General features: G+C 35.9%; 5 protein-coding genes across 6 annotated transcripts; 2 read left to right on the top strand and 3 right to left on the bottom strand.

Moving 5' to 3' along the window:
- Window positions 1-309: 309 nt before the first annotated feature.
- Window positions 310-3,843, top strand: LOC149729658 (uncharacterized). Of its 2 annotated transcripts, none has more exons than XM_089887396.1 (5): window positions 310-523; window positions 1,637-1,790; window positions 1,866-2,002; window positions 2,105-2,226; window positions 2,603-3,843. In XM_089887396.1, exons 2-5 carry the CDS (start codon window positions 1,645-1,647, stop codon window positions 2,648-2,650), a joined length of 453 nt encoding a protein of 150 aa, XP_089743522.1. In that variant the 5' UTR covers window positions 310-523; window positions 1,637-1,644; the 3' UTR covers window positions 2,651-3,843. The 2 variants fall into 2 exon arrangements, with proteins under 2 accessions (XP_089743522.1, XP_089743521.1); XM_089887395.1 differs by having other exon boundaries at window positions 314-523; window positions 1,863-2,002; window positions 2,603-3,842.
- Window positions 3,844-4,046: 203 nt separating this feature from the next.
- On the top strand, window positions 4,047-5,435 carry LOC149729657 (uncharacterized). Its single transcript, XM_089886916.1, has 4 exons — window positions 4,047-4,122; window positions 4,618-4,762; window positions 4,855-4,886; window positions 5,280-5,435. The coding sequence occupies exons 1-4, from the start codon at window positions 4,047-4,049 to the stop codon at window positions 5,333-5,335; spliced, it is 309 nt and encodes a 102-aa protein (XP_089743042.1). The 3' UTR covers window positions 5,336-5,435.
- A 1,148-nt stretch (window positions 5,436-6,583) lies between these two features.
- LOC149729656 (uncharacterized) lies at window positions 6,584-7,789 on the bottom strand. Its single transcript, XM_089887352.1, has 3 exons — window positions 7,730-7,789; window positions 7,540-7,662; window positions 6,584-7,380 (listed from the first exon to the last, which is right to left on the bottom strand). The coding sequence occupies exons 2-3, from the start codon at window positions 7,546-7,548 to the stop codon at window positions 6,754-6,756; spliced, it is 636 nt and encodes a 211-aa protein (XP_089743478.1). The 5' UTR covers window positions 7,549-7,662; window positions 7,730-7,789; the 3' UTR covers window positions 6,584-6,753.
- Window positions 7,787-9,519, bottom strand: LOC149729655 (uncharacterized). The gene is made up of 8 exons (XM_089887353.1): window positions 9,270-9,519; window positions 9,008-9,064; window positions 8,900-8,950; window positions 8,692-8,742; window positions 8,458-8,520; window positions 8,266-8,349; window positions 8,005-8,070; window positions 7,787-7,933 (listed from the first exon to the last, which is right to left on the bottom strand). The coding sequence occupies exons 1-8, from the start codon at window positions 9,345-9,347 to the stop codon at window positions 7,814-7,816; spliced, it is 570 nt and encodes a 189-aa protein (XP_089743479.1). The 5' UTR covers window positions 9,348-9,519; the 3' UTR covers window positions 7,787-7,813.
- A 20-nt stretch (window positions 9,520-9,539) lies between these two features.
- Window positions 9,540-11,656, bottom strand: LOC149729654 (uncharacterized). Its single transcript, XM_089887354.1, has 8 exons — window positions 11,497-11,656; window positions 10,867-10,943; window positions 10,479-10,538; window positions 10,205-10,270; window positions 10,050-10,115; window positions 9,919-9,990; window positions 9,789-9,845; window positions 9,540-9,729 (listed from the first exon to the last, which is right to left on the bottom strand). Exons 2-8 carry the CDS (start codon window positions 10,933-10,935, stop codon window positions 9,649-9,651), a joined length of 471 nt encoding a protein of 156 aa, XP_089743480.1. The 5' UTR covers window positions 10,936-10,943; window positions 11,497-11,656; the 3' UTR covers window positions 9,540-9,648.
- Window positions 11,657-11,957: the final 301 nt, after the last annotated feature.

Raw genomic sequence — 11,957 nt, 5'->3', positions numbered from 1 at the left:
GACCCATCTTCCCCCACTCTATTATAAACTGGGATGTCAACAATGCTGTGATAATTGGCGATATCACTGTAGCTGACCGGCAGTACAAGTTAAACCAGAAAAGTAACAAACACTGTCGCTATAAATTTAGCGATCCTTAAATAGAACAGTTACTTGAAAATTAAGAATTTACAAGAATTAGTCATTAAAACGTACTGATTATCCGCGGTTTTACCAATTTTAAAACTTTCCAGTGGTTACGCGCACGCCGCCCAAGGCTGTCGAAAGTGAATTTGCATTCGTAGAAAACCATATTTTCTTTATAGACAAGTCTAGCGAGATACCAACGTCGCATATAACGTAAACTAGACAGAGATATGCCGCTTACATTTATAGCGCAAAAGTAAATAAATATTTTACTACTGTTTGTTATGGCAGCAAGGTAATGTAAATATTATTTTAATATAAAGTTCCGAATAGTTTTCGCTGAACGAATTAAAACCGAGCGGGATTGTTGCAATTTTAAACTTCAGTTATTAAACAGGTAAATTTGCTCAGGTTACTCGCGCCTGTCTTAAGTTTAGTGTATTATAGAGTCTACTCCAGTTTAAATGTGCTTTAGGTGTGTATTTAAATTCTGCATCGTATACTACGGTGGGGGAGAACGGGACACCTTACGCACACAATATATAAAAATCCTGATCGTATTTTAGACAATTAACAACAGTCTTTGGAAGTCGTGAGGATACGGTTTTATAGTTCAGTGAATGTTCTTTGTTTACTACCAAATGAAACGAGTAAATAGAATAAAAAGTGTCCCATTTTACCCCACCCCACTATATAATTGCATTTAAACTTATAAAGGAAAATTTATAATACTTATTACATTTTGGCAACAAACAGGGTATTGCTACACTATAATTCGCAGAAGCCACTTCTCATAATTTATCTGCAAATGCATGTGGGGTAAGATGGGACAAAGATAAAAGTTTTTATATTAGTTGGGTTCTTCAACCTTTCACAATTAACGGGCTTTGTCAATTTCTTTTCCACGATAATGTTATACATATAGTAGGGTGGGGGAAGATGGGACACCTTTGGCACATATTATTTCAATATTCTGACCGTGTTTTAAACAATTAACAACATTCTGTAGGAGTTGTAAGGATATGATTTTATAATTTTTCAAATGTTTTTTGTTTACTACTAAATGGGACAAAAAATAGAGTTAAAAGGTGTCCCATCTTCCCCACCCTACTGTATAACTTAAATCCGGTATGTTTTAATAATTTTATCTCTAATTTAAGATATATTTATCTCACGGCTGTTTAATTTGATACAGCGAGCATTCAAAATGAGCATCTTATTATAAAGCTTTTTTAGCGAACAAAAAACTGCTGGGTTTGTTTAACAACGAGCTCAGATATATAAAAACAGCAATCGCCTTTGTCGCGCACTTTATAGTTGGACTGTGTGAATGCTGTCAAATAATGTGGTAAAACTTGTTTTTGTCTATGATCAAATGGGCATACCGTAAAACGAGATTTTAAAAAAGTACCCCATGTCCCAACTTACTATACATCAGTTATTTTATAAAGATTTTTAAGTCATTGTACCGATTTTTTACGTCATTAACTTTAATGACGTCGATGTTTAGTAGCAATAATGGCGATGGCGCAATTTCCGGTTGAGAAATGTGTCAAAAATTTGAATTGCTCCAGCGGTATGTGCTGCGTTGGGTGTGGGGGATATTGCTGTAGCTTCAACGACTGGATTAAATGTGGGAAAATAAATGAAGTTGAAAAGCCAAGGTGATTATAACAACTATTTTCACCTTAAAATATAGTTTTGTTTGGTACATTTAAAATAACTCCCCACTACAGTAGTTCCACAAAATTGGCGATCATTCTATCATCGATTCTTGTTCTGATGGTCCTCGTGTTGTTGTTGCAGTCTTTGCTCAGGCGAAGGATGCGCCGCCGTGCGGCCGACACGGATGTGAACTTTCAACCCCGGGTGTCTGGTAAGAATTATTACGTCACGATCACTGACGTCATCCATAAAAACTAATTATGCCAAGTGAAGATGCCGTGGCATAAACAATGAGTTATAAAACTTGGTGTAGGTTTCGTCAATAATGAACTACCGGAAGTGACGTCACCACCCCATTATGACGACATACACCTTTATAAAGAGTTGGGTGCAGATAACAAACAAGCGATCTATTATTGCGTTCCTGGGATTAAGGTAACATTGTGATGTAATACCTCGAAAACTTGAATATGCTTTGTTACGTGGGAAAGAATTATTTTTTTATGATAAAGTAGGATGAGGGAAGATGGGACACCTGTTTATCCCATTTTCTCGTCTCATTTGGTAGTAAACTAAGAACATCCAAAGAAGTCTAAAACCGCATCCTCACGACTCCTATATACACCGTTATTAATTGCTTAAAACACGATCGGGATATTTAGATATTATGTGCTAAAGGTGTCCCATCTTTACCCATCCTATTATATCAAAAGGCTAGTGATGTCATCAAAAAATGTATTGTAATTCAACAATGCACGTGATTGGCCAACATTCAACCATCACATGATTGTAACCATAGCAACTTCTGCAGGGCTACTTTGGTGTTGTGAGCGACCCTCCACCCCCCTACAAAGTATAAACAATCGTTGGAGAAATTTGTTGTAATCCAGATGTCAAACATAGGTGAAAAGTTACGTCACAAATCTATTTATTCTTGAGCTTTATTTTTTGCTTGTGACGTAACAAACCCCGCTGCGCTGTTTACGCTCGAAAACACTGAATGTTTGATTGTTTACGTCACAATCGGCATACCAAGCAGAACTGTTGAATCAAGTGAACGTGGAAACATTATGACGTCATAACCACAAACCCGGAGGCGATTGAAATTCGCGATGTGACGTCACAGGTAGCAAGAATTTTGATGTTTTAAAACGAAATTGAATATTTTGTACAACCGTTTAAAGAACATAGTTCTAATGCATTAGCATGTACTATTCTTTTCATCACAATTTTAGCCCAATCAACATTTTACTGTTGCAAAATGAAAGTAACAAACAAGATTACAATGCGGTTTCTAATTTATGAGTTGCTGTAACTTGACATCTTTGTGACGTCACACTGCACTATCCAGTCAGTACAATATTTCAGGATTTAAGTAAAAAAAACTCGCACAAATTTTTCTTACAAGATTATGGTGCTTTTGGAAAACAGTTCTTCGTCAGTCAAAAGAAACGAAATCCAATGTAGCGACTGACAGACATACCCAACGAAACAAAAACTTATTGATTAACTTTTGGACAAGAAGAATACTTTTTCCTAATATATTACTGTGGGGTAAAATGGGACACCTTTAGCACATAATATCCAAATATTCTGATCATGTTTTAAACAGTTAACAACCGTCTATAGGGGTCGTGAAGATACGGTTTTGCAATTCTTTGAATGTTCACTACAATATAGGAAAAGAAAATAGAATCAAAAAGTGTCCCATCTTTCCTCGCCCTATTATAGTACGTTTACGTGATTTCACTTTTGTATATGTTTCCCTTTTCCGTGCAAAAAACATTTGTACTAACCGTATCAATACAACAGGAGAATACGTATATTTTTTACGCGCTTTTTTGTCCGTTTTTGCAACTATCATGAAATTTGGATAATTTACCAATTAGCATGTGGGATAGTATTTGTGATATAAAATGTTTAAATTTTCGAAATTATTTTGGTTGTTTTTGGTGGTATAGAGTATGAGAGCAATAAACGTTGTTTGATGATTGGTAAAACTGTTTCTTGCAACAAGCAGTAAAAGACGTTTTTCTAGCATAAATGAAAACGAATGGTTGTTACCAAATCCTCATTCAGGAAATCAAAGCGTTGTTTCTTAGCAAAGTCTGTTGAGTTTATGTTCAAGCTCTGACTCGTGTTAAAGCGTATACGTATTGAGTTTTCGAAATCCGTCGTCTATGCGTTTCGGTGGCAACTTATAAATATAGAGATTCGTTTCATTGGTTCTTCACAATTTGATCAACAACTGGAATATGGATCGAAAACTTCTTATCGTTCTTCTCATAGCGCTCACCTGCTTTGCTGACCAGGAAGAGTGTTGGTGCCCTCGTAGATTGTTTAACTAAGAAGGGTAAATATATCTATGGTAAGGATAGGGAAAGATGGGATGCTTTCCATTCCTATTTTTCGTCCCATTTAGCTGTAAACAAAAAACATTTAACGAATTATAAAACCGTATCTTCACGACTTTTAGAGACCGTTGTAAATTGTTTAAAATACGATTAGGATATTTGGATATATGTTCTAAAGGTGTCCCATCTTCCCCACAGAAACAATATATACGTAATTTTTTGACGTTATACCGACAATCGTGTGTCTTTTTGTTGGTTACAGTTTAAATAACTAGTTTGAGATTTACGTTGGCAACTCATTACTCAGCCCAGCCCACTACCGCTCATGTCAAAGTAGTTTCACCTAAATCCGAAACGCTATCTTTGTGCTCGTTTACTCAGTAATCTTTGTTTCCATATGTCCATTGAATTACGTCCTTAGTGGTAGCTAATTGTATAGAAGGAAATCGAGGGTAACTTATAACTTAACTAGAGGTTCGTTTCATTGGTTCTTTACAATTTGATCAACAACTGGAAGATGAATCGAAAACTTCTCATCATTCTTTTCATAGCGCTCATCTGCTTCCTGACCAGGGAGAGAGTTATTGGCGCCCCAGTAGTTGGGCTAACCAAAAAAGGTGAATATATATACTAGCCGTTTGTATGTGACTAATAGTAAACAACCGCCAGATAACTCGAAACAGAAATCTTAAAATATTATTTTTTCCAGTGCCGAGAACATGAACGAAAAAGGAAAATTAGGTAAAAATTTAAGTTAAATTAAATATTTACATTTGTATTATACAACGTTATACAAAACCTGAATATATGTGTGTAATATAGTTTTACCGTTGTTCCAATTAATGCATTAATTTCTATTAAAAAAGCAAGCTAAAACTATAATTAGTTTTACAAAATAAAATTTGAGAATTTCATAAAGTAGGGTGGGGGAGGATGGGCACCGTTTCATTATATTTTCTCGTTTCATTTGGGAGTAAACAAAGAACATTAAAATAATTATAAAATCGTATCCTCACGACTTCCCTGGACCGTCCTTAATTCTTTAAAACACGATTAGGATATTTGGATATTATGTGCCTAAGGTGTCACGTGTTCCCCCACAATACTATATTTTAAAACATATATATATACAAGCTGATGGGGATGAAATAAACGACATCTTCGCTGAAGAAGATATGCCAGAAATGTAGAATGTAGACGAAGTGTAGCGTCAGTGGCTCAAACAAAGCTTCAATAACTTCACTGCAATTAATCTTTCTCGCATTCGAGCAATAAATACAAAACAATTCCTAATATTGAACTTCAGTGTTTTATTTCCGTTTTTTAAAACAGTCGTATATTTTTAAAGTGCTGGTAACAATGAGGGTAAATAAACAACAGAAGGTCGCTAATTAAAAAACAGTTTTTTTCTCGTCTGTTTTGTTAGAAAACAAAGTATATTTATAGAATTGAATACCCGCATCCTCACGATTCTAAAGAAGCGTTGTTTATTTTTTAAAAACACGATGAGGAAATATAGGATTCGGGTGTTAACAGTATTCTTTTTTCTCAGTAGGCTGCTATAGTTGTCAATCGTGTTGAAATAATTCGCTTCAAGATAACTTCCAGCTTGGAATAATCTTCATAGGAAGCTTAATGATCTTAGTTCTAGGTACACCTGTCAATCATGTTGGAATATCTACTCAAAGAAAAGTTCCTGAAACGATTTGCCGCCGATGAGCTGTTGTTGCAAGAAATTGTTGGTTTCTGTAACAGGACGCTTGGGCTCTTAATATTTCTGAAGAATACCTGTTCTTGCTGTTATGATGGTAGCGTTCTTTGTAAGGATGCACTGCTTTTACCCCTTTTGGTTGGAGTGTTCTTTTGAAATGAGGATGTCCTGTGCAAAAAGACGGAAAATTCTAGCATTTCTCTTAAGTTATTTGATCTAAAAAAATTGCTTTGAGCAACAACTTACATTCTACTTTATCCCCGCGTGGCCGGGAAACGACGGTCGTTAAACCAGGGCCTACTCAAGAATACCCGGCCTAAGAATACACCTAAACTGCTCAGAAAAGAAGAGGCCTATTGACGCGAACATGGCTCACAGATTGAAGCCATTAGTGACCACTTTGTCGTAGCGATTGTTGTTAAATGACTTAGCCTATAGGTACACACGCCTACGTTAGTAGCAGGGTATATAGTTTAACTATATATAATATAGTGGGGTGGGGGGAGATGGGACACCTTTATCACGAAATATATAAATATCCTGATCGTATTTTAAACATTTAACAATGGTCTATGAAAGTCGCGAGGACAAGGTTTTATAATTCCTTGAATGTTTTTTGTTTGCTACCAAAACGTACGAGAAAATGGAATGAAAAGGTGTCCCATCTTCCCCCATCCTACTATAAGTTTTTTTCGTAAATAGAGTTTTTTTGCCACAGAATAAACACAACTTGTCTTATGTTAGACTAGAGATAAGAATAGTTTTTATTTTTATATAAGTTAGAAATTGAAAGGGGCGTTTAGATTGCTCTACAACTGATATGTTGCATTTCTTGCAATGCAATGTAAACGTCCCTTTATATAAGCGCAATATAGTATACAGTAAAATAAAATGAAATTATTTAAATAGTTTTTTGATTCTCTTGGCCATCTTTCGTAAAAGATGACAGCATCCGCATCCATTGTTTTGTGCGTCATCGTGGTCATCGTCGTCATAAGAAGACGTTACCACGACGATGACTTCAGTTTTGCTGCAGTGTGGCATGGGGCTGACTTTGCCGCAGCGACGCGGAAGGAATACGAAGTGGGGAGATGGTGACGGTGGAGGGGTGGTGGCTTTCTGTTCAACGAGAGAGAAGTCGTAACTGTCGGTGTCACTCTCGTCTGACTCAATGTATGGACCCGGATCTGAAGTGATTTTGCGTTGTGGGGCGATTTTTCGGAGCTTTTTGCGCTTGGGAGGCAGCAGTGGGGGAGAGATGGGAAGAGGACTGGAGGATTTTGTTGAATCCTTGTCTTCATTTTTGTCCTCATCCGGTAGTTCTTCTTCTTGGATTGGAGAACAAGTGTTCGAAAACGCTCCCCCGACGAATTTCAGTCGTTTTTCCACCAATGGATAAAACGCTGAGAAATATTGGCATTGCATTCTATGTTTACGAAGCGAATAATCAACTTCGTACGCCTCAAGCTGTGGCCCACATCTGAAATGGCGGGTTGCAAAATCACATGTTTGTTTCCACTCATCCTGTAAAGAAAAGATCCCGTTTAACCATCGCGTTTTCAACATATACTAACTACATAACTAAAACAAATGACATTACAAAGAAAAATGTGTGTAAAGGCGAAAAAGAAAAATATCTGAAAGAAAAATGTGCGTAAAAGCGCGTATGCAGAGAATACTTACATAGTCCATAACATTTCTTCGACTGAGAACTCCCCAACACGCAGGTGTACGAGGTTTTGCCAAAACCTCGTCGTCGTCCGAGTCGCTGCAACTCTCAAAATCGTCTTCATAATCGGTGTACGACTGTAAAATAACAATATTAAATGTTTGCCGACGAGAGATAAGAAAATAGCTGAAGTTTGAGACTTACTTGCGACAGTTCTGAGTCTTCAATAGGGCTTGTGGGAGGATTTCCTAGTGCCGGTGAATCAGTATTCTATAAAATAAAAGTTTTTTAGTTCATGAAACTAATGTTTAGATAAAAAAATAGCTGAAGTTTGAGACTTACTTTCGACAGTTCTGAGTCTTCAATAGGGCCTGTGGGAGGATTTCCTAGTGCCGGTGAATCAGTATTCTATAAAATAAAAGTTTTTTAGTTCATGAAACTAATGTTTAGATAAAAAATAGCTGAAGTTTGAGACTTACTTTCGACAGTTCTGAGTCTTCAATGGGGCTTGTGGGAGGATTTTCCAATATCGGTGAATCAGTATTCTATAAAATAGGAGTTATGTTAGATTCATGGAACTAATGTTTAAGTTCGTTTTCTAAATTGTCAGCCACGCAGAAAAAACTATCACCAGAAAGTTTTTATGCGTTTTAACTAAAAATTTACACTCGTGGTATACCTTTTAAAGTTGCTACGCCAGGAAAAATAACAGATTTTCACTCAGTCATAACAATAAATACCTTTACATTTGCTTCGATTTCAACTTTTGTTGAGGAATCTTGGCTTAGACTTGGAGAGCGAGAAGTGACATCATTGGCTTTTATCTAATATTAAAAATGTTATAACTCAACTATACTGAATTTATCTGTACAAATAAATTAGTTTAAAATTAAGTTATTGATTGTTTGAATCGCTACCAGTCAGTATCTCACCTCAGTTATCGAGGACGTGTCAGTTAGGTTTTGCTCGGAGGTGCACGGTTCTGGGTTTGATGTCTGAAATTTAAAAATATTGTTCAGATATTAATATAAAAGTTCTCTATTCTAAGTGCTTTAGTTTCTATTGCAAGACACGCAGAGGGGCCTGGGTTGTGACCAGACTGGTCTATTAAGAGGTAAAAATCGCCTTTAAGCTTAAAAATCCAAAGCATAAACTTTGTTACTTACCTCTGAAGCGGTTTCAAACTCGGACGTATCAGGGCTATCAGTTGCGAATTTCTGCGAAAATTTAAATGTTATAAATAAACGTTTCCATGTTCGATATGCAAACAAAAAAACATTACAAAAATATAAAACTGTATCCTCACGAGGCCCATTTAGATACTATGTGCTAAGGTGTCCCATCTTTCCCCACCCTACTATAATTTGTAACTACCTCTAGCGTTGTCTCTTCCGAAGTTTTGGTTTCACCCAGCGTCCCTTCGCTCTGTGGAGAAAATAAACGTTATGCGAATGTTCTTTGTTGATATGTTTTTCAACTTACCGTTGCTTTCATGATTGATCTGTATACAGCAGATCTTTCCCGCTCTTGTGGGATAAACTGAAAGGGAGAATAAAGGTTATAGAGACCTCGCATTTGAGCTAATGACACGGATAAGATGCTATAGATATGCTTCTACGGTTGTGGGCAGGTGTGTATACCCTTGGCAAAGGCACTTTACTGTCATTGCTTCAACCCGGTGGTCACTAATAGGTTGTCCTAATTGTTAGCTATAAAAATGAAAATAAATTAATTCGGTACTCACAAAAGAAACCGATCCGGATGGAGTTGTCGGTCTGTTGACTTCGTTCGGTTTGAACGATTTACTCGCATGGCCTTTCATCTAGAATTAAAGTCGCTGTTGTTACTACTTGGCTCTCAAATGAATAAGACACATATAGCAGGACAAACAAAGACAAGACAACACCGAAGTTTGGAATCCAGATTGTATCCAAACAGACAAAAATATAACAGGACAAACAGGAACCAGGAAAATTGATTGAATTCCTCCAAGTTATTACTGAAAAGATATTTTAAACGTTAATTTTTCACACGGTTTCTTGCCTTGTAGTTACACTTAAGCTACAAAAATTCCTATACAATAAATAATGTAGTTGGTGTTAAAATTTCAAAAGATTTGTTTGTTAACTCACCCCACGGCCTTCCCACATTGTAAAAAGCTCCTTGCGTCGTCTCTCATGTTGCCTGCGTGCTCGCTGTCCTTCCTAAATAAAGGAATAAAGATAACGAACGTCTGAGTGAATTTTATGTTAAATGAACGCACCTCTGTGTGAGGAAAGCTACAAGAAGGACCAGCAAGCTGTTCGTCTGTTTGACTGTTCTGTATATGATTAAACGCACTGCGTTAAACTATGCTTGATTTACAAAAAGGAAGGGGTATTTGATAAAGTTACCTCAGCTTCTTCTTCTTCCCCTTTCCACTGTTCCCACCTCGCTTTAAACTCTTCTGAAACGTTTTGTGTTCCCTAAAATAGAAACAGATTTTAAAAAAAGGAAGAAATTTGTTACAAAACAAAATGTTTACCTCGTCGAGATCGACATACATGTCGTAAAGACCTTCTGGCACCACGTTTTTATTTTTGCCATCACCCTGAAAAAATAATATTTATAAGACTTTTGTGGTTCCAAATGGAGAGGCTATATAGGGCTAGATGTATTGAACAACAGTATTTTTTTTACCTTGGCTTTTTGCTTCTCCCAGCGACCCAACGTCGTCTTAAACTTCTCCGAAACTTCTTTAGTTTCCTGTAAATGTTAAACGTGAGTTATATGTATTATATATATGAAACGAATATAAATGTATATATATATGAAACGTATTATTCTTTAGTGGCAGGTAAAATGCAGTAGTTATAACATGGGTGTCCTATTTTACACCTCGTGTACATTTACCATAAGTTATAACAACATAAATTGGCAAAGCGTATATTACAAAATGAGAACTAATGTTTACCTCATCTAGATCGACGTACATTTCATACGGCGAATACCAGCCCACTTCCTCGTCATCAGCCTGCAAATTATATACCCGTTTTAGTTATGAAATACTGTTTAGGGCAGGTCTTGTAAATGAATGTAACTTGCTTTATGCTAGCGTGCACGGGAAATTGAGTCTTTATATCACAGATGGGTACGTATAGGTATACATGTAACTGATGTAATCGATTAACTCTGATATAATTCTCAAACCAATGACGTATCTATACGCAGGACCTCATCCATATTACAGGTGTGAAAAGGATTTTATAGTAGAATTAATAGGAGTGACTTGTATATTTATAAAGTGTGATAGATAGATCGTGTACCAATAACCTATGAAGCTTGTACTGAGTAATACGTACCTCATTTGTCAAACCAGCGTTTGACCATTTCGCCCATTCTGGCTTTCGATCATTATTATCGGAATCCATATTTCAAACTGTAGATAATAATAGTGACGTCACACTACGTCATAAAGATTTTGAATTTCTGCCAAATTTATTTTGCCGTGGAAACGGTCGCCATAGTAATGGTTTACCAAAAAGTGGAAATTTAAAAAAAATGTATTTTTGCCATGAATTTCTAATACTTTATTTCTGTTGTATTTTGCGATATTTTTATATATTTTTTTATTTATTTAAACTTTTAAATGGACTCTTGTGTATACTGTGAGGCACTATGCTGTTTCTCGTATAATTTAAATGTGTTTCATGCAAAAAGAAACGGTTTAGAAAAAAGGTGGACTGTGTATGTTTGAAAAGTTTGTTTCAAATTTTCGTTGGGCATAAACAGGATTTTATTAAACATATTATGTTTATTGCATTACTTGCATACATACACACCAATATGCCACGTTTCATAAACGTACACACATTCCAGACAGGTAACTTTAATCGTTTCCACACAACATAGTGCCTATACGGCCATACATATACCAATTCGTAATTGCCAATCAAAATAATAAAACAGACAAACACAAGTCAACCACATACCTATAGTAGATATAACTTTCTTTCACTTCGCATTCAACAAAACACACTAAAGTGCACGTTTGTTCAATAATTGTTCAAAATCAGCAGCAAAAAATCGAGCAGCGAATTCTTGCGCATCAATTTCACTAATGAAACATCAGCTGATCAGTTTCGTGACGTCATATGTTTATTACGTCACAAATGGTGCATGGAATTTTAGCCAATCAGATTTAAAATAAAATTATTGTTATGGTAACGAAATGCGTAAAATATTATAAACAGTTTTTAGACATAGAAACAATATATTTTTGAGAAATAAAATAAATATTTTTGGAAGATTTTGGACAAAAAACATGTTAACCCTAGTATATATATGCAATCTACGACTTCGTTATTCACTCAGAAGTCTATTTCTCGTGGTCGAAATATGTAATTTTTACGAAGTATAAAATATTTGTAATTACATTAGAGCGTATACATAT

Source organism: Ciona robusta, chromosome 10, assembly GCF_009617815.1.
Source record: "Ciona robusta chromosome 10, ASM961781v2".
NCBI lineage: Eukaryota > Metazoa > Chordata > Ascidiacea > Phlebobranchia > Cionidae > Ciona > Ciona robusta.
This window is presented reverse-complemented; position numbering and strand designations above follow the sequence as displayed.